General features: G+C 41.3%; 1 protein-coding gene across 1 annotated transcript in view; it reads left to right on the top strand.

Annotated features, from left to right (window-relative positions):
- Positions 1 to 21,847, top strand: part of CHAT (choline O-acetyltransferase) — a 136,851-nt gene that overhangs the window by 113,951 nt on the left and 1,053 nt on the right. The window contains exons 12-14 of the mRNA XM_040320731.1: positions 4,569 to 4,710; positions 8,375 to 8,437; positions 15,406 to 15,543. Of these exons, the coding sequence (XP_040176665.1) occupies positions 4,569 to 4,710; positions 8,375 to 8,437; positions 15,406 to 15,543 (343 nt within the window). The remainder of the gene's footprint in view (positions 1 to 4,568; positions 4,711 to 8,374; positions 8,438 to 15,405; positions 15,544 to 21,847) is intronic.

Below are 21,847 nucleotides of genomic sequence, written 5' to 3' on the forward strand. Positions count from 1 at the left end.
CCAGTTTGGTATCTGAATAGGTGGTATTTCCATAAACAGGAACAGATCTGGTAGTTCCAGGGGAGTTCTAAGCGTGAACGCAGCCCCGAGCTTACGGAACGTTACATTTAGAGGATATCCCCACCTATATGTAAACCCATTTTCTCTGGCCAAATCTAGCATTGGACGCAAACATGCTCTTCTCTGAAGCGTAGCGCGAGACACGTCCGGGAGGATTTTAATATGCGCCTCCTCATACACCACGTCCCGCATGTCCCATGCCATCCTAAGGATCATTTCTTTTTGTTGGTACCTGTGTAACCGGCAGATTATGTCTCTTGGCCTTTCTAAGTTTAAGGATTTCGGGCCAGGGGTTCTATGGGCCCTCTCAATTTCAATCTCCTTTTGCGGCATTTTCAATATCATTTCAAAAATAGACCTAATTTTCATTTCCAAGTCCTCATTTTCTGCTGGTTCAGGGACCCCCCTTATACGTACGTTCTTCCTACGGCTCCTGTCCTCTAGAACCTCCACCTGTAATTGTAGGTCAATTACTGCTTCTTCTGCCATGTCTGCCCTTATGTGCTGTCTCGCTTCTAATGCCTTCTCCAAAGCCCCCACTCTTTGCGTAATAGAAACAATAGTCTCCTCTCTCAGCATTACTTTTTCCGTCAGCGCGTTCAAGTCATGCCTTACCGCTTGCATCTCCTGACGTTGTGTCTCCTCCACCCGAAGTATCAGTACCTCAATCTCTTGTCTAGTAGGTAATTTCTCGATATCCTGTCTGGTAGGGAGAGCTGCCAGCATGGCTTTAATTTCTGCCAATTCCATCTCCGTTGGTCCCAGCTGCTTCCGGGTCTCCGCTGCGGTCTCTACCGTCGCTGTCTGTGTCTGTGCTAGTAAACCTCCTGCTCCGGAAGATCTTCGTTGCGGGGCCAGCCTTTCTCTGCTGACACAGCTCTCCCCTCCGCCTCCTCGTCCTCGGGCACCTCTGTTAATGGACCCACTCGCGGCTATAGTCACAGGAGAAGCCGAGGTAAAGTAACTCTGAATGTCACTCTGTAGACCAATTATTGAGCTGTTTGTTGGGTTATTCGTCGCCGGGGCAGTCTTCCTTAGGTCCGCCCGCGTTACGTACTTGCGGCCGTTAGGCATACCGCGCTATGGGGCTATGGGGCTTCATCTGCTAAGCCAGCCCGACCTTCTGGGATAGTTCTCAGTGCTCGCTAGGTTTCCCGTGGAGAGGGTCCGGAGCTCCAAGCAGCGTGTCTCTCTCACTCAGTCATCTCTTTACCACGCCCTCTTCACCCTTGAGGAGCAGGACATGAAGAAGTCAGCCTCGGGAAGAGCAAACTGGGGATGTTTATAATGTGCTATTATTATAGTATGCATCCAACACTAGCACATTATGTGAAACTTACCTTAGAATGAAGTCTACCAGCGGCGAGCTGTTACCACTGACAAGGCTTCCATCTTCACCCGGTCTTCCCTCTGGGTTTGCAGACTCCAGCTGCGTGAGTGGCCAGAACTGCCATTACAGCACAGGACTCTAAAGAAACGGCCCAGTTGGCCGTTCCTTCAGAGCGCATACGTCGGTGATGTCACCAGCTGCATGTACAGTAAATATCTCCTAAACAGTGCATATTTAGGAGATATTTACAGTACCTATAGGTAAGCCTTATCATAGTCTTATCCATAGGTACAAATTATGCATGGGAGTTTACTCCCACTTTAACAACATTCCATAAGCTTGTTCCCCTTGCTTTGTTCAACTGTTATATTGTTCATATTTAATTTCCTACAAAAAAAAGCAATATTAATTGTATTCCCACATTGTTGTTTACTTTTGGTTATCTGCTGACTATATTTTATAAAACAAGGAAACCATGGCTAAAATTTAAAAATTTATTTAATGGTACCTTTAAATGTTTGTGCATGTAATATGAGGGGATACTTGTATTAGTACAGCCCAGTGATGAGAAAATAGCTTAGCAAGACCCAGTGCTGGAATAAAGGCTATTACTCTATTCTCATTTACAGCCATCCAGGATTATTAGACTGGAGGTTACAATAATCACCCCAAGAGCTCATTTACACTTGCTTTAATTTAGTACACATTAAAGTGCCTACTGCTTCAACATGCTTTTTTTGATACTTTTTTGAAGTTTTAATGTTTAAATGCCGTGTATGTGTGTGTGTGTACATGTTGATTTTCTATTTGTTTTAAAGGGGCCCAGTAGAGCCCCAGCTCAGTAGTGCCTCCACTCAACAGTTCCCCAGCTCATTAACACCCCTGTTTAGCATATCCCCTGCTCATTGGTACCCTTGTTCAGGAGAACCCCAGTTCATTAGTACCCTCGTTCAGCAGATCCCCTGCTCAGTAGCACTCCCAGCTCTGCTGAGGCTCCACTCAAAGTATCCCCAGCTCTGCTGATCCATTGTTCACTAGTAACCCCTGCTCTGCTGACCCCCCACTCAGCAGTAACTGCCAGCTCTGCTGATCTCCCACTCATTAGTAAGCCCCAGCTCTGCTGATCCTCTGGTTTGCTGATCCTCCTCTCTCTCTGGTCCCCGCTTACCTCCCACTATATTGCTCCCATGCTGCACACCACGTGTGACATTGCTATTTTCTCCTGCTCTTGTCCCCCAGCTCTGCTAATCCTCTGATGCTCAGTCCTCCCTCTCTAGTGCCCGCTCACCTTCTACTATAATGTGCCGTCTGCTAGTTGCTCCACTCCGGACCCCATTTACCTTCATGCGGCTCCACGCTGCACACCAGATTTGACGTCTGCACCAGACACTTCCAGAATATATACACATGAACTGGAAGTGACTGCTGATGGTGTCTTTCCAGTTCACTTGTTGGTTTCTCAGTGCATCCTGGGATATCTCATACCTGCAATCTTATCTCATACCTGCATAAACAAAAGGAAGAAAGCCTAGCAAGAAGGTCACTTCAGTGGCACACCATGGTTGATTAAAAGTATTTTAATGTAGAGAAAATGCACCATTGAAATCACAAAACAGCAAAAAATTCAGTGAATGACCATTCAACAATATCAAAATGACAACGTTGTCATGAACATTTTGCCCATCACAGTCGGAAATCAACTAACATTTTGTGACTGAACATTTTCTACTGGGCTGCTCTAATAAACTCTCAAACTGCAAGCCAGCACGCGCAATCTTACAGGTGTATTTCATACAAACTTGCCCTTTTTGGCCCCAAGTAATTTTGTACTGTAATGCATTATCTGGTATGTTATTTTATGACAATCAAGTTTAACTTTCTACAATCCTTGATTACAAGATCAACAAGCAGTGTGTTTGATTGAATGAATGGGTGCGTGCGCAGCTGTGATTTCCTCATCATGACAACATTGTCTTTTTAATATTGTTGAATGGTTATTCACAACATTTTTTGCTGTTTTGTGATTTCAATGGTGCGTTTTTCTACAATAAAATGCTTTTAATCAACCGCGGTGTGCCACTGAAGTGACCTTCTTGGTAGACTTTCTTCCTTTTGTTTTTGTGTGGCTTGGTCACGTGGACTGCAACATGTAGGCATTGCCCTTGTGGTGAATGGTTGAGATATCATTTATTTATATAAATATATACTGTTTGACAGTTTAAGTGGTGAATGCAATTTGAATTCTCTCAAAACCTGCAGTTGCTGCTAGCAAGCTTTGTTATCGACTCCTATAGAGACTTGACGCCTATAGTTTGACGCACCAAGAAAGTGACATGGGGTATTATTTTTGAAGCAAATTAAATGCAATGTTTAAACAGGACTGTGAGCTTACCATTTTACTTAGTGACAGGTGCTTTTATTGGCATTCAGAGTGCTTTAAAAAAATGTCCAATGCCACATTCTGAAGCAAGTGTAAACAAGCCCTTAAAGAAATACCCATTACTCTCATTAACCAGCTTTACCCTTTTGCGGTCTTCGGGCACTTTGAACCTTGGAACGTTACATCTTCTGTGACTCCATGTCTGAAATGAGTACCAAATCTGCACTAACCACTCAGAGTATTACCACGTTCTACAGTTAGATTTGTGACCAGCACAAACATACTGGGATTAGTTTAGACAGAACTAAATAAACCTACCAACCTGTCTTTGGAATGTTGTACCCAGAGGAAATGCACCCCATGCAAGAACAGATAGAATACACAAACCACATGCAGATACTGTCCTGGGTGGAACTCAAACTAAGTATATTAGTGCTATAAAGCATAAGGGCTAACCACTAAGGCACTGTGCTGCCCAACATCTATACATTGAAAGTAAAGACTGGCAAATCTGTTCCTGGGATGTAAGAAGAACATCACTGTTCTAGAGCAGTTAGAAATCTGATAATCTAGCATTGGAAGGCTCCAGTTAGATTACTGGCATGATAGAACATTTAATTAGTTGTGCTATCCACAAATTCACCCCATTTTGTATCATAATTGTTCATATATTTCACAGAAGCATAGAGGTGCTTGAATTTTTCAGTACTGAACTAGTTAAGAGACAGTAATAAGTCATAAAAAAATATTTTATTCAGTTCTTACATCTGAAAATAAGATTATTTTCTCACACTCTAGGTGCCACAGGAGACTTGTCCCAACCTATGAGAGTGCTTCCATACGACGCTTTCGGATGGGGAGGGTGGACAACATAAGATCATCCACTGCTGAAGCTCTAGTATTTGTGAAGGCAATGATAGATGGAAAAGCTACAGTACCGGTATGGGGCTTACACTAAATTTTGATTGGCAAAATTATTTATAACTTGTATATTCAATATAATATGGTTGATTTTCATTTAAAATGCAATGATAAAATAATTTGTACCTCTTTTCATCACATTTATTAAAATATGTAAAATGATAACAGATTCAAAGTAGTTTGAAGTTTAACTCCTTTTGTAGAGGTTGTGAGGGATTAGCTCGTGGGAATCACCTTTTCTGAAATCAGTCTGTAAGCAGGCACTTTCTTTTAAGTCTGGCGGATGCCAGATTTTATTTATAAACGGTTTGCAGATTAAAATAAACAAAACAGTAAATTAAATCCTTGCCGTCCGGCGCTAAACTAAACAAACAGTATCTCCTCTCTATACAGTGTGGGGCTAGTCCCTGACACCCACAAAACATGCAGTAAAGCAAACCTTTTCAGTCCAGCACTCAGCGCTCCCCTCACTCAGGTCCCTTCCTGAGTTTCAAGCCAGAGCCCTGTTGTGCTCTCTTCCTGGACATTTAAAGTCCAGCTGATTGTGGACTCCAGTGGACCCAAACATCCGGACCGGAACCCTAGCCAGGCCCAGAGGCTGTAAAACCCGGAATGGATTCCGGTTCAGTCTCTCATGATAGAACGTATGCGAGGTGAAATATGATCATGTATCGCACCTCGCATAGCGTCACAAGGTATATGAGTATTTTAGTGGCAGTGACCTCCAAAGAAGGATTGCATTAACTTTTAGGCCTTATGCACGCTGGATATTTTTTAACTTGGCTATTAGGGGTGTCTGACATTTTTTTTTCTGCCTCTAAACACCCCTGCATGTTAGCCTAGGTGCAGAGCCATCGTAACAGCATCATGGGCCCCTGGGCAAAGTAATGCACTGTACCAGCCTGCTCCAATTAATTCACCTACTCTCAGGAATTAAAGTATAAACAGTTAGTGAATTAAACATATAAAGTATTTATTAGGATGCTCAATAAAATGTATTTTAAACATTAAGAAAACATGCCATGGGTGACTCAGGTTAATAGTCTGCTAATTCGGGAGAAGCCCACATATCAACACCGTAATGTTCTGCAGAAATGTTATTCAATGTGGCAACCATGGTTAGACACTCCGGAACTGGGTCCCCTTCAGTTAGCAAGAGACAGACTACTGCAGATGTGATATGTTCCCTAGGAGAGCGGGAAGGATGGGAAATGTATTGTGATTAGTGCTGGTGACAGAGACTGAGGGGTGTCGTGGTGAATGGTCCTCTCCTGCTGCTATATTTGATGGCTAGGATCCTACTTGTGAGATACAACTGTTATATTTTTCTTTGTTTTCGTTTAGTTTTCAGTTTTGGATTTCTTGCCATGTCTGTTGTTTATTTAGCACCCAATGTTGGTAGGGAATACAGTCGAAATTCACACTTACATTATATGTCGGGCAGCAAAGTATTACACAGTGCTTCTTACAATTCTGTTTCTTACTTGTAACATCATGAATCGTTTTACGCCTGTGTATATACCCTTAGATGGAATGTTACTCTTTTCTGATTTGTATTTGTACCCTCCTGTATTCCCCCTTTTTGCTGCAAATACCATTGGACTGTCTGTATATGTGATTGTACTTTCTTTTTCTTCAATAAACTTGCTTTTGATAAAAAAAAAAACATGCCATGAATCAAAGACTAATCAACACAAAGGGCACAGTATGGGGGTGGGGCTAAGGTAGAAGGTCACAGTATAGGTCCAGGATGCTACCATCCTGGATCAACTTAGTAAAAAGCATGACTGGCTCTGCAAATTTGGGACAGTTGGCAGGTATGATTTAATGCAAGATTATCATGGTTGTCATAGAAATATTAATAACGCACTTAAATAATTAAAATAAGCTATAAAAACCTTTTTGTCTATATAAAAATTAAAGCAAACCATAGGGGTGCGAAAAAGAGAAAAGGGTTACATTTATTGATACAGAGAAGAAACTGGTATTAATCCAATATTTACAACCATAACATAAATGATATCACTTGTTAAACAGAGAGGATACTGCTGAATATTGTTACAACATACCTGGTACAAATAAGAATATGGCTGTAGAGGACTCAACAGTATGTTAGGAAAAGAAAAATTACAGAGATGAAGAAAATTGATGATTCGAAATTACCAAATATCACTAGGTAATGTCACAGGTATAGTGCTGCCATGTTACAAGGATGACTAAGGCCTAACTCAGATATGGTTACAATGAACACAGCAGTAAGTAATGACAAGTTGTAGTTAAATGAATCTATGAGGAAAGCAAAGGTGAAGTGAGATTAATCTTAGGCCCAATCTTAAGATAGGGAGAGAGAGAGAGAGAGAGAGAGGGGGAAGGAGAGAGAGAGAGGGGGGAGGAGAGAGAGAGGGGGGAAGGAGAGAGAGAGGGAGAGAGGGAGGGAGAGAGAGAGAGAGATTACATCACCATGTCTAGGTCAGCTCATCATCTTCAGGGAAAAGAGCAGGCTCAGAGCTTTCTCTCTGACCTTTATGCTCCCCTGCCCTCCTCTAACCCCCCCCTCCAGGATTCAAAATCCTTAGGATGCTATTCGTGTAAAATTGCCTTACAACCGGATTGGTTGAACCTCAAGCCTAGATATTCATTGGTCCCGAGTACCAATCAGTATCTGATTGGTCACATTTTCAAGCCTTAAATAAATGTTTCTAGAATTAAAAAAACTCTGTGTTTGATGTGTCAAGCAATCCTTTGATGCGTAGTTTGACCATTTGTTTCACTAGTATGCTAAGGGCCCCTGATGTGATGGAGTCTTTCAGCCTGTCCAGCTTCCCTTCAAAACAAAAGGACAATTTAGCTAATTTAATTAACACCTGACACCTTTAATTGGTTCCCAAGACAGGAGATGCTTATACAGTCTGAGCGTGGCCCTGTCATAACCAGTCCAGTACAACATATACAACCATTTTTTTTTCCAATGGTTCCCCTGGTATAAATATGAAATTCAACATTTCTATAACATGGTGCACCTATGCACCTGGGGCCTCTGCATGACCCAGGGGTGCCCATGCATTAAGACAACTCTGCCTATGGGCCCATGTACATATAGAGAATTAGAAGAGTTTAGAGGCAGGGGAGTTTGGAGGCAGAAAAAAACACTGCCAGCGCATCCAGGAGCCGCAGCGTTTTGGCAGAAAAACGCTTGGCGCATGTAAATGCATCTAACGCGCGTTAACGCTAGGCGCCTATGACGCATGTGCATTAGATCATTTCATTGGCAAGAATAAATTATTTTTGTTGGCCAATGGAATAAATAATTGCCAAATCGCTTGATGCACCTAAATATACTGCATGTATTAACAATTTTCTTCCAAAACGCTGCTTGTCAGGAGGAAAGGATTCTAGGGCACATAGTAAAATGTCCAGTGTACATGAGGCCATTATCTGTAAAAGTTCCTAGTACAGTGGACCTGGAAAGTTAATGCTTCTGGGAGAGACTGTTGCATGTAGTACATATTACCATAAGTCTTCTATTAAAGGAAAATTAATAAATTGTTGCGTAAATACTGTATATGCATTTATATTTATTACATTTTCTAAAAATAAATGCATAACAATGCTATAATTGAATGTATATATTTGAGTTTTGTCAGAATATATGTTACTTAGCATACTATATTTTTTATTTACAGGATTCAGAAAAAATGGCTCATCTTCAAAATGCTATTGAAGCTCAAACAAATTACACTATTTTGGTATGTAGTAAAAGCTGTGGGCGATTGTTATATACATTAGCTGATACTCAGGCCAGGTTTACAAGTCAAGGATTCTGATTCTATCTGTACTTGATGTTGAGTTATATTTAAAGAAGAATGACACCTAAGGCCTCGTACACACGACTGAGTTTCTCGGCAAAAACCAGCAAGTAACTTGCTGGGATTTTTTTGCCGAGGAAACCGGTCGTGTGTACATTTTTTAGACGAGGAAACTGTCGAGGATCCCGTCGAGCCAAAAAGAGAGCATGTCTTCCTTTTCCTCGACGGGAATGGAGAAACTTGCCTTGTCGAGTTCCTCGACAGCCTAACAAGGAACTCGACGAGGAAAACACTGTGTTTCGCCCATCGAGTTCCTCGGTCGTGTGTACGAGGCTTAAGGATGTAGGATTTTAAAGGAAAGTACCAAGTGCCAATGCTATGCAGCTTTCAACAACATAAAAATAAGAAAAGATACTAAACCCAATTCACCGAACAAGAGAATTATGACTGTGCAGTGTGTTCAGATGGTTAACATTACACACAGGAATCAAGAAAAGTGGAAGTGTACAGTGGACACACATACAAAGTTGTGAAGACCTTGCCCTAAACTGGATTTTAGTTCTGCTGGGCTTCAATCATCCTAAGCTAAATTGATAAATCTGTGTTAATTTGTGTTAATTTGGTCTCCCTTAAAGTGGTTGTAGACCCTTACAACACACTTTATGCTACAGGTAAGCCTATATCTGTAAGTTTACCTGTAGATACCCGGGATATCTCCTAAACCTGAACGGTTCAGGAGATATCCCCTGTATTTGCATTTGCCGGTGCTGAGTCAGGCACCCGCAGCGGGGGCTTCCATCGCAGGTGAGTATTACATAATAAGCTAGTATGCTATGCATACTAGCTTATTATTCCTTTGTCTTGCAGGTGTTATTTGTTTTGCAAACCACTTTTTAAGCCCAATGGTTTTGTTCGATTCTGCCTGCTGAATGGGTTATGAGTTTTTATGTTTCCTTGGCCAACCATCAGGAGATTTGCTGCTAGTGGTGCAGACTGAGGGAGGATATAAATGTTGAGGGTGACCTTGTGAGCTCTATCTTGCCTCCTAGACTTTACCTGGGAATAATGTGTGTGATGCTGCTATGACCTCCCAGGCCAGCTGCCCAGAAAAACAGGTTATTGGTCATGAATCTTGCTCTGCTCTACTAAGTATCTTGCCCAGGAGGAGAGAAATTGGACCCTGGATATGAGCATCAGGGAGCAACTTTGGCTGCTAAAGGTGTCCTGAGAAACTTGATTATAGCTGGAACCTTACTGGAAGTCTGTTGACTTGTTCAGGGAGTGTAAAGATTGTATAATCAACAGCCTGGATTCAAAGAACCCATTGTGCTGGTTTCCTGTTGAGCAAAGACTGACAGAGGGGAAGTCAGTTAATCAGTTGTCACCCAAGTGTGGTCATTGCTGGGGACAGTGTGGGACAGTTTACTTCTAGGCTAGCGATGTCTGTTAAGCTCAGCTGTTCCCTGAGGGGGTGAGCACTGCAAACAGATATTTCCTGTTTGTCCTACTGGTAACATTATTTCTTAATCACTTATTAGGGGACACAGAAGGATATTCAGTGACATAAGGCAGCTACCCAAATGAAATGGGACACTGGCAACCAAACAGAGTTGTTATACAATAGCAGCATAACCCCTCCTGCTCCTAACATGACTTTTTTGCTAGTGTCCTCAGGAGTTGGACATTTTCTTTCTCTCTCCCTAAGATAATCAGACCTTTCTTATATATTTTGACTAGAGACAATTTTTTTTCTTTTGTAGCTGCAGATCTAAAATGTGCTCACCACTGCAACTTTCTTGATCAGCTAAAACTCAGAATTTCCAGGGAACCATAGTCTGCAAAGAGAAAACACACAGGGAAGAGTTGTAATGTGGCCTTAGGACACTGGGCTCTGTGTTGGCTAGCGCCAGGCACTTGGTACACTATTGTGTTTTAGCTGCAGAGTGCTGTACACATCTAGGGTTGTGGTGCACCCATCTGGTGAAAGCCTGTCCACGAAGACTCCTATTCGATGCAGCAGGAGTATGCCCATAGGAGGGATGAAGATTCCCTCACGCATCTTGCACTTATTGCGATTTTATTTTCCAAAAATATGTAGAAGAATGCGTATCGGCCTAAACTGAGAAAAAATTAGCTTTTATTTAAAAAAAAAATGGGGATATTTTATTATAGCAAACAGTACAAAATAATGCTTTTTTTTTCAAAATTGTTGCTCCATTTTTGTTTATAGCGCAAAAAATAAAAACTACAAAGGGGATCAAATACCACCAAAAGAAAGATCTATTTGTGGGGAAAAAATGACGTCAATTTTGTTTGGGAGCAACGTCGCACGGCCGCGCAATTGTCAGTTAAATCGACGCAGTGCTGAATCGCAAAAAGTGGCCTGGATATTTGGCAGCCAAATGGTCTGGGGCTGAAGTGGTTAATTAAAGAAGTCATGGCTATCTGGTGAGCAGGTCTTTCTACTCAAGCACATTGGGTGTGCTTTTGAATCCATTGTCAAGTGGTGGAGGATTTATATTGGACGTTATTGGCTAATTGAAGCTATTTCACTGAAGATTTATGGACTTTTAAAGACACTTGTATTGTTTCAAGATTATTCAACTACTTCTTCTTCCATGTTTTAAATGTGGTCTTACGTGTTATATTTTTAACCACTGGCTTATTCAAACAGTGGGTTCACTATCTAGCGGTCCCCATCACATAATTGACATTGCAGAACATACTCTCTTAGGACAACTGTCACCAAAACTGCAACCTTCTGTTCATTTAAGCGTGTGTCATAAAAATCTGGCATGGAATGTTGTCCGGGAAGCTGACCCTTTCCCCCTCAATCAAGCTTCAGAGCCCAAAATAGGCAGAATACAAATTCCCATCACAAAAAAAAAAAAATAACTTTCCATGCAACGTTGAAATACAAAAATTTCCCTAGCTTGGATAACAATTAAACCATGTTTCCAACCACTTGGGGGTCTATATTTTTTATATTTGTGCATTGGTAAATTTTCAGGCATTTACCAAGTGAAAAACAAGAACCTTTACATGCACAGTATAAAAAGCCTGAAAGTATTGTACAGTGCTAGGTAGATTATAGTGGGGAAATAATGCATTATAATATAATGTCATGCTACAGCATAGCAAAGACAAATGGTTTTAATTTTTACTGGAAATCTCTTGCAATGGGATGCACCATTTCAGCCTTCTACTGAATTCTCCTGTGCTTCGCTATTTGTTAGGACACACAAGTGATTTTATTTGACATAAATCTGGTGCCCTTGAGATTCTATTTCAAATGGTTTAATCAAATGTACTGCCTAGTACAGTATAATATTAGATGTTCTCAATTTCCCATCTGGCATGGCATTGATAAATGTTGCAAAATGTCAATGTTATGAAAAATGTAAATGTTATGTGGTAACATGACATTTCATTTAATCTGCTGGCCAGTTTCTCTTAATGAGGTTGAATAGAAATCAAAGTGACAGGACACAGCTCTGGTGAAGGACTCATTTTGGGGCCTGCTACTTTTCAGTATTAACCCCTCTGAATAATGTCCCAACTAAATTTTTTATGACAAAACTGTAATTAGGTTTCTGTACCCAAACATAAATTATGGAACCTTCTTGAACAATTATTAACAGACATTCTCCTCACTTCCCTACCAAACGTGGAACCCCAACTCAGGCCCTGTTCTTCTACCCCTCCAGTACTGTAGTATTTCCTCTTTTAGACTTAGGACACATCACTTGCTGGCACATTTCTCAAATGGAAGAAACAGAGCCATTCTTCCATTTACCAAGCTCAATCCCTGGCTTGACTTAGGCCTCGTACACACGACCGAGTTTCTCGGCAAAAACCAGCTGGGATTTTTTTTTTGCCGAGGAAACTGGTCGTGTGTACATTTTTCGACGAGGAAACTGTCGAGGATCCCGTCGAGCCAAAAAGAAAGCATGTCTTCTTTTTCCTCGACGGGAATGGAGAAACTTGCTTTGTCGAGTTCCTCAACAGCCTACCAAGGAACTCGACGAGGAAAACTATGTGTTTCGCCCATCGAGTTCCTCTGTCATGTGTACGAGGCTTCAAAGCCTTTAGTCTCCCTTTTCTCTGCCTAACAGGCGAATCGCGTACGCTAGCTTTAGTATTTCCAATTACAAAACTTTTATACTCGTCTTAAAAACCAGGGGTTAAGACGCAGTGATCTCAATCCTTTTGAATCTGTATTTTTAAACCACTGATAACTCAAGTGGTAACTGGAGACTATATCAACTTTTGTTGACTCATGAATTGCCTTGATGACCATATTAAGCCTTGTACACATGACCGAGGAACTTGATGGGCGAAACACATCGTTTTCCTCGTCGAGTTCCTTGTTAGGCTGTCGAGGAACTCTACAAGGCAAGTTTCTCCATTCCTGTCGAGGAAATAGAGAACTTGCTCTCTTTTTGGCTCGTCGAGTTTCTCGACAGTTTCCTTAACGAAAATGTACACACGACCGGTTTCCTCGGCAAAAAAATATCTCCCAGCAAGTTTCTTGCTGGTTTTTGCCGAGAAACTCGGTCGTGTGTACGAGGCCTTACACTGCAGACTGGGGAAGGGAACTGGGTCATTCTCTAGCACATGAGATGTGGAACAATTATTTTCTCCTTACACATAAAACCCCCATCAACATCACAGCTCAGAAACTAAATTTTAAACAACCTCCCCGTTCTATTATATAAAATCTAGTTCTTGGTCCCTGACCTGTGCTGGTGCTTTGAAGCCCAATGCTACATGTCTGGTGGTCCTATCAAAAAATCATCCTTACTGAAATACCATATTACACCCAACAGGGTTCCCTTTACATCCTTCCCCTGAGATCACTCCACTATCTGTGCTACCAGGACCACTTTCTACTCTGGGGCTAATAAGCAGGCACTGGTGGTCAATGATGAGCCCCTCAATAAATGAATTGGGTGGCTGAGGTTAGTTGTCTAATGCACCCTAAATTCATAGCTCAGATACATGATAGATACTCAAAATATTCAATGTTGCAGTGTCTGGGTTGCTTTCTTTAACTTTGCCACATCTCTGTACTTTTTTGACATAAGGGTACTCCATGGTTTGATTGCATCTATGTGAATGCAATTGCTACTCAGGAGGGTTACCCACCCTGACTGGTCACCTGCCTTATACCCTTCTCTCCCCCTGCACACACTTACTTTCCACTGTTTTTTCCTTCTTATTCTTTTCTGCCCACCTGACAGCTAAAATTGGTGCTTAAAGCTCACCAAAACTAGTCATTGGATTGACATTATTATGCCAATTGATCCACCCTAAAGTTAGTTACCTGCCTTCACTTTATATGTATTGGTATTAGCTCTCTAATTTTGCTGCTATGAAATGTATGGACATTCTGTGGATTTACACTAATATGATTGCTTTACTGGAGCCTGGCATCCAGTCTTTTCTAGCTCTGTTACTTTCTGTATACAGTAACATGGAAAAATAAAAAAACAATATATTGCATTACAAAAACTGTATAAGTGTCACAACCAAACTGTATAGTGTTCCTTTTTTAACCCATCGCCCAGAAGATATATGCATGAAGTTAATCCATGCTTTGCTCCTTGGCAAAGTAACAGGGTCACGTTCATTAAGGTCCAAACAGTTGTACCTTTTTTATTTTGCTTTCCATTTGACTATCAGGAACAAAGAGAAGACGCTACATTTAAGCTATGAGTCACAGGTAGGCATAGCTTACACAAGGCATAAGACTCTCCACTGTCAGCACTTGTCAGATATCACTTTTATATGGCTGGAACAGGGGTGAGTTACACAGTGAGGCCCCGTACACACGACCGAGTTTCTCGACAGAATTCAGCGAGAAACTCGGTCGGAGCCAGATTCTGCCGAGAAACCCGGTCGTGTGTACACTTTTCAGCGAGGAACCCGTCGAGGAACTCGTCAGGCCGAAAAGAGAACATGTTCTCTATTTTCTCGTTAGTCAATGGGAAAAGTCGGCCCGCCGAGATCCTCGGCGGCTTCAACACTGAACTCGACGAGGAACTCAATGTGTTTGGCACGTCGAGTTCCTCGGTCATGTGTACAGGGCCTCACAGGCTTTCTCCTACCCAGAAGTACCTGGCATTTTTTTTGCTCAAACCAAACAGAGAAGCTGTCATTTAGGGGGATAAAGAGAACCTGCTGTGTTGCCCTGCAAAAAAAAAACTCACATCTACACTAATAGCAGATAGACTGATTCAGTTAAGCTCCATTTTAGTCTGTGTATTTTTCAAAGTTGCTTGCAATAGCTTAAAGAGGGATTCCACCCGCGATTTTTTTTTTTGTAAAAGTCAGCAGCTACAAACACTGTAGCTGCTGACTTTTAATAAGGACACTTACCTGTCCTACTCGCCTGCAATGTCAGCCCTCCCGAGGCCGATCCCTTGATCCTGGAAGCTCCCTGCGCCGCCATCCTCAGTAAGGGAAACAGGCAGTGAAGCTGTGCGGCGCTTTGTGAATGGGCCGGCTGCTCTCTGGAATACACACAGTTCCCAGAAGGTAGCACGCCCCATTCACCAGAAGACACCGCGAGTAGGACGGAGGAAAAGACCTGCCGCAGACGATGAAGAGGCAGATTACGGACTTCTGCATAGCAACCGCTATTTCTGATAAGTAAAACATTTTTTTTTCTTTTTTTTTTTTTTTTGTATTATTTATGATAAAAAAAAGAATTTGAGGGTAGAATGCCACATTATTAGCAATAACAGAATTTGTTACTAATTCGATAAGAATTAGTTTGTTGAAGGCAGAAAAATAAAGAAGTCTTTGGAGGTGCCTCTGTAGTATTTACCTGTTATATACTTAATGTGTGGGTCCTATCCCATGAAAACAAAAATATTAAATTCAATTTTCTATTCTTTTCACAGGCTATTACAGGAAAGGCAATAGACAACCACTTGCTAGCTCTTAGAGCATTAGCACATGAACACTGCAAGGAACTACCTGAGATCTTTACAGATGATATGTTTTCAATAAGTAATCGATTCATTCTCTCCACCAGTCAGGTAGGTGCCTAAAAAGTATATATTATAGGTCATCCATATCAGTAAAACCATTATATACTATACAGTATGTTCAATATACATTGGTCATGTACTGCCAAGTATGCTGAAGGGGGGCACAATCTGATTGCCTACTTGTAGGATAGTGATGCTTCAAGGAAGAACAGTCTAAAACATAACTGGTTCTGTTGATCTTAGAGTATCTCTAACCAAAGTTTTGGATTTAATAGGGAATACACATTGTACCTAAAACCTCTATCAGTCGCCTCTTCCTGTATCTATCCTATTAGGGAGACTTTCCTTATGCCGCATACACACAATCAGAATTTCCGATGAAAAAAGTCAGACGGAATTTTTTCATCGGATATTCCGACCGTGTGTGCCCCATCTGAGTTTTTCCTATCTACCGGAAATTCCATTCGTCTGTATGGAACTCCGACGGAGAAAAAAACATGCATGCTCAGAATCAAGTGGACACATGCTCGGAAGCATTGAACTTCATTTTTCTCGGCTCGTCATAGTGTTGTACATCACCGCGTTCTTGGCGGTCAATATTTGGTGTGACAGTGTGTATGCAAGACAGCTTGAACGGAATTCCGTCAGAAAAATACGTCTGAGTTTATCCAGACAGAAATTCCAATTGTGTGTACAAGGCATTAGCCTCCTATCCTAGAGATATAGCGGAAAGGGAGAGAAAATATCAGAGAAGCATTTACCAGAACAGCTGTCACATTAGGATTATTTACCCTCACCACTAGTTCCTGTGATAACCTTCAAATGTTGGATTTCCACTCACTTTCTGTGCCACTGGCAAGGATCACTCAGAGGATGAGGCTGCACACAAATTAAACTGTTTTTTATGTGCTTGCTCATACTGAATAACTGTAAACAAAATAACTCTTTAAAATATTTTTTGTCCTTTAATACACCAAAAAAAAACGATAAAACAACATTTAAAGGGTAACGCCACTTTTGTGGGGGAAAAAAATTGTAAATAAAGAAAAAATAATAGAGCGTGTACAGATGCTATACAAGCCATATTGTAATTGAACGTTATTAAAAATTACCTTTACTTTTTCAATCTGCAGCCACTGTACATTTTTATAAATGCGATGCAATATGGCTACATGGAGTTGTTCTGTACACATTTTTTGCCTTCCTCTGGATCAACTGTGGGAATGGAGTTGGGTGTATAGGATTTTACTGTGTTTTTTATTTTTGTTTTTTTTATTTTTTGTGGTTGAACTGGATGGACTTGTGTCTTTTTTCAACCTGACTAACTATGTAACTATGTAACTATGTAACTATGTAACAGTGTGTACGGACCACTCCCCAGGAACATAATTTCCTGCTTGTGGTGATTGGCTCACCAATTTTTTCAGAAGTCTGCCTAAGATACAAGTTAGAATTCAGGCATCCCCTGCACCCCCCCCCCCTCCCACCACCACCCGGTGCTTCTCCGGGCTGTCCCGTGCCATCGGGGACCTGAAGAAATGATTGGCTTGCGCCAGATGGGAAGCATAGAGATTACTGGTGACCAGATGGTCACCAGTCATCTCTATGACCGTCGGAGGCCCGTGCATGACGTTATGACGTCACTCGGCGTAACAATCTTTCACATTATACAAAACAATTGAGCTAACTTTACTGTTTTGTTATTTTTTAATTCAGGTGTTTGAAAAATTATTGCGCAAATACCGTGCAAGATAACACGTTGCAATTCCCTAGGGTGTCTGCTAAAAAAACATATATAGTGTTTGGGGGTTCTGAGTAATTTTCTACCAGGAGTGTAGGAAAGGAGTGCCAGAATAGGCCAGGTATGGAAGTGGTTAATATTGACTAGACCCTTTGCAAACATTTTCTTGGGCTCCCTCTTCCATGCAATTTTGCTCTCCACATGCTTTGAGACATACAATAAATAGCAGCTAAACTCAAAATCAATTTACTAAATCAGATCAGACAGCAATTGCGATTGGTTGCCAGAGGTTACAGTGTATCATTACCGCTCACTGACTGGCTGCTAGAGGTTACAGCACACATTATGACTCACTGTTTATTTTCTAGAGGTTACAGCACATGACTTCTGCTTGTTGATTGGTTGCTAGAGATTACTGTACATCAATGCTGCCCACTGATTGATTGCTAGAGGTTACTGGATATCTACAGTATACCACTCACTAATTGGTTGCTAGAGGTTATTGCATATCATTACTGTTCACTGATTGCTTGTTAAAAGTTATAGCACATCATCTCTTCACTGTCTGCACACCATGGACTGGGGGGGTGAGGTGATCCATCAATAGACAGAAAACTCCTAGGACTCCTGGGATCAGTGGCAATGCTGGGGGGTAATCGGTGGCAATGCTGGGGGGTGATCAGTAGCAATGCTAATGGGATCAGTGGCAGTGCTGGAGGCAGGCCTGGATTTCCCACAAGGCCTGCAAGGCCAGGCCTCGGGGCAGCAGGGCAGAGAGGGGCGGCAGCAGCATGGAGTCCCCCGATGGCTGGAAAATACAGTTAAGGGTGGCGGTAAGTTGCTTTCTAGCAGGACTAATTGTAGTGTGGGGAAATTCCACTCGCTTCTTAACAAGTGATTGCTGCGATGTCGCCAAAATCACTTGTAAAATGTGTGCTGCCATCCTACCCTCTCCCCCCCTCCACACATACCTCTCTCTGCTGGCTCTGTCTTCGGGACTCCGTCCTCCCCCCAGCCGCCAAGTCTGTCTCCCGTCCCTCCCCCCGATGTACACAGTGAGAGGGGTGAGCTGTGCTCTTCCCATCTCAGCTGTGACAGGAGTTCTAGCACAGTGCTAGGACTCCTGTTTTGGAGGTGACATGGTCAATAAAGAGAACCTGTCACCTCTGATTGCTATTACACAGGGAATTGTTTTCTCTTGTGTGATAGCAATAAAGTTAAGTGAACAAAATAAATAATAATTAAATTAATAAAATAAAAAAGTAATTAAAAAGTAAAGAATAAGAAAAATAATATAAAAAAAAGAAAAGTATACAAGAATAAAAAAAAGTAAACGACAAGCTACAAATAAATAAAAATGAAAAGTGATACAAAAGTATAGTGGGGTATTCTACCAATGTAATGGGGAATTTACAATGACCACCAATGTGAGAGGGTATTTACATTGACCATCAATGTGAGGAGGAATTTTCACTGACCACCATGTAATGGGGGGTTTTACACCACCCACCAATAGAAAAGAGGAATTTCTACACTGACACTGATGTAATATGAGCATTTACACCAACCACCAGTGTAAGGAAGAATATACAATGACCTCCATGTATGGGGGAATTTACACTGACAACTATTATCAAGGAGATATCGAGGACGCCAATGTAAGGTGACACTTCTACACAGGTTACTATGCACAGTTGCACCAGATTCTGTGTGCACCAGTTCTAGTAAACCTACCCCAGTGTATCTCTGTTATAGCTAGTGTGTCATGTATTGAAAACAAAGCTTATCCCCAACAACCAAAAAAAAAAAAAACAATAGTTCATAGAAATTATACATAATAGACCATGGAGCATTGGTTATCAGAAGCGTCCATTGCTTAACAAGCAAACTAGAGTTTATTAAGTTTAATTATACACCCATTGCATACAATGCCAACATTATATTCATTTACTCTTTTCTTGTCGAATGCTAAAAATAAATGTATCATGGTCAGTATAAAGGGGTAGGGAGCACTTAAATGACAAAATTATGCAGTGTTTCATGAATAAAGGGTTGGTGCCATTTATAGGCAACTGATATAACTATGAGAACAGAAGCTGTTTATAAACCAATTACAAAAGCTCCCTTAATAAAAAGTCCTAATGGTACATAAGTCTCAGTACATCATTCCAGTCAACAGGTCAAATCATAACCATTTAAAACACCACAACAGCCTATATCTGGATATGATCATTTATTTTCGTGTATCATAATTTGAGATATTACAATAGAGGGTACTTTGCTGAAACCAGATATAAGCTATCATGCCAGTCGTGGCAGTTTGTCTTTAATGAAGTTAAAACCACAAGACTGACAAAGCTGTGAAGTAGTAAATGTGATTCATCTTTTCAAGTGAGTGTACAAAAAAATACATTTACTTTGCAGAATATATTACATATTATAGGTGAATTTATCACAAAATAAAAAAATGATTTGCTGCATCCAGATAAATGTGAATGTTTTAAATTGCTTTCCTTAATTACAACTTAACCACTTAAGACCCGGACCAATATGGAGGTAAAGGACCAGGCCCCTTTTTGCGATTCGGCACTGCGTCGCTTTAACTGACAATTGCGCGGTCGTGCGACGTGGCTCCCAAACAAAATTGGCGTCCTTTTTTTCCCACAAATAGAGCTTTCTTTTGGTGGTATTTGATCACCTCTGCAGTTTTTATTTTGTGTGCTATAAACAAAAATAGAGCGACAATTTTGAAAAAGAAAATCTATATTTTTTTCCTCAGTTTAGGCAGATACGTATTCTTCTACATATTTTTGGTAAAAAAAACTAAAAAATCGCAATTAGCGTTTATTGATTGGTTTGTGCAAAATGTATAGCGTTTACAAAATTGGGGAAAGTTCTATGGCATTTTTATTAATATTTTTTTTTTTTACTACTAATGGCGGCGATCAGCGATTTTTTTCATGACTGAGACATTATGACGGACACATAGAACAATTTTGACACATTTTTGGGACCATTGTCATTTTCACAGCTAAAAGTGCTATAAAAATGCACTGATTACTGTGAAAATGACACTGGCAGTGAAGGGGTTAACCAGGAGGGGGCGTTGTAGGGGTTAAGTGTGCACTAAGGGGGTGTTCTTACTGTGGGGGGGCGTGGCTGTGTGTTTGACGTCACTGATCGTCGTTCCCTAACACAGGGAACAGACAATCACTGACAACCACACTAGGAAGAACAGGGAAGGTTTGTTTACACTCACCTCTCCCCGTTCTTCATCTCTGTGACCCGATCGCGGGACACCCGTGGCAATCGGACTGGGTCACGAGTGTGCCACTGGCGGCACGCTCGCGACCCAAGGCTGGGCATCTTAAAGGGGACGTACCTGTACATCCATGTGCCCAGCCGTGCCATTCTGCCGATGTAAATAGTCGTGCGGCGATCCTTAACCGGTTAAAGAGAAGCTCCAGTCTGTAAAAATACTGTAGATGATGACTTTTAATATAAGGACACTTACCTGTCTAGGGATCCCTCGATGTCAGCACTCCAAGCCGATTCGTCAATCGGCTTCAGGTGCATGTGCTGGGATTGTAAGTAAGGGAAATCGGCCTTCAAGCTTCACAGCCAGTTTCCTGCTGTGCATGCTCGAGTCATGCTGTGCTTTCTGAATGTCTTCTGGGACCTGTGTGTGTTCCAGAAGACAGAGGGGTGGAAAAAAAATACTCTCTGGGACTCTAACTAAACCAGTGGGGTCTAGGAATTGTAAATTGTTAGGATTGCACTCTAGGTGCATTCCATCTGACCTTGTATGGCCAAAATGTGTTCTGAAACTTCCCATCCTTTTAGCCCCCTATTAAACCACAAAGATGTCCAAAGAACCTGAAGGTGCAAAGGGGGAAAAAAATCTGGGAATAAGGTAAAGTTCTATCTGGGAAAGCTAAAAGGAGGAAAAAGCTCTCAGGCCTCGTACACACGACCGAGTTTCTCGGCAAAAACCAGCAAGAAACTTGCTGGGAGATATTTTTTTGCCGAGGAAACCGGTCGTGTGTACATTTTCGTTGAGGAAACTGTCGAGAAACTCAACGAGCCAAAAAGAAAGCATGTTCTCTATTTTCTTGACGGGAATGGAGAAAATTGGCTTGCCGAGTTTCTCGACGGCTTCACAAGGAACTTGACGAGCAAAACGATGTGTTTCGCCCGTCGAGTTTCTAGGTCATGTGTACGAGGCCTCAGAAGAGCTTAGACTGGACGGTGCAAAAAATCATTCATAATGGCAGTGCCCACAATTCATTTTTTTTTTACCAGTTTGTAATAATCTTGAAACGTTAATCCTTGGTGGAAACATGTTGCTTTTTCTAATCAGTGAAAAGCTACAGGTAAATTGCTTATTTTCTTAGTTTTACCTGGATAAAGTTGTACAATCTGCCAAAGATTTCTATTCTTTGTTGGTATAAAAAAAAGGCTAATTTGGTTAACAACTATAACATTGTAACAGCAGAAACCAAGTCATATGGTCTCTTTTCCTAAACATGTTATTATTGCTACTGATATTACAAGCGTATGTCAATAGTTGCTTACCCGAGCCTTTAAAAGCCATTTTCTATTTCGAATGTG

The sequence above is a fragment of the Rana temporaria genome, chromosome 8 (assembly GCF_905171775.1).
Source record: "Rana temporaria chromosome 8, aRanTem1.1, whole genome shotgun sequence".
NCBI lineage: Eukaryota > Metazoa > Chordata > Amphibia > Anura > Ranidae > Rana > Rana temporaria.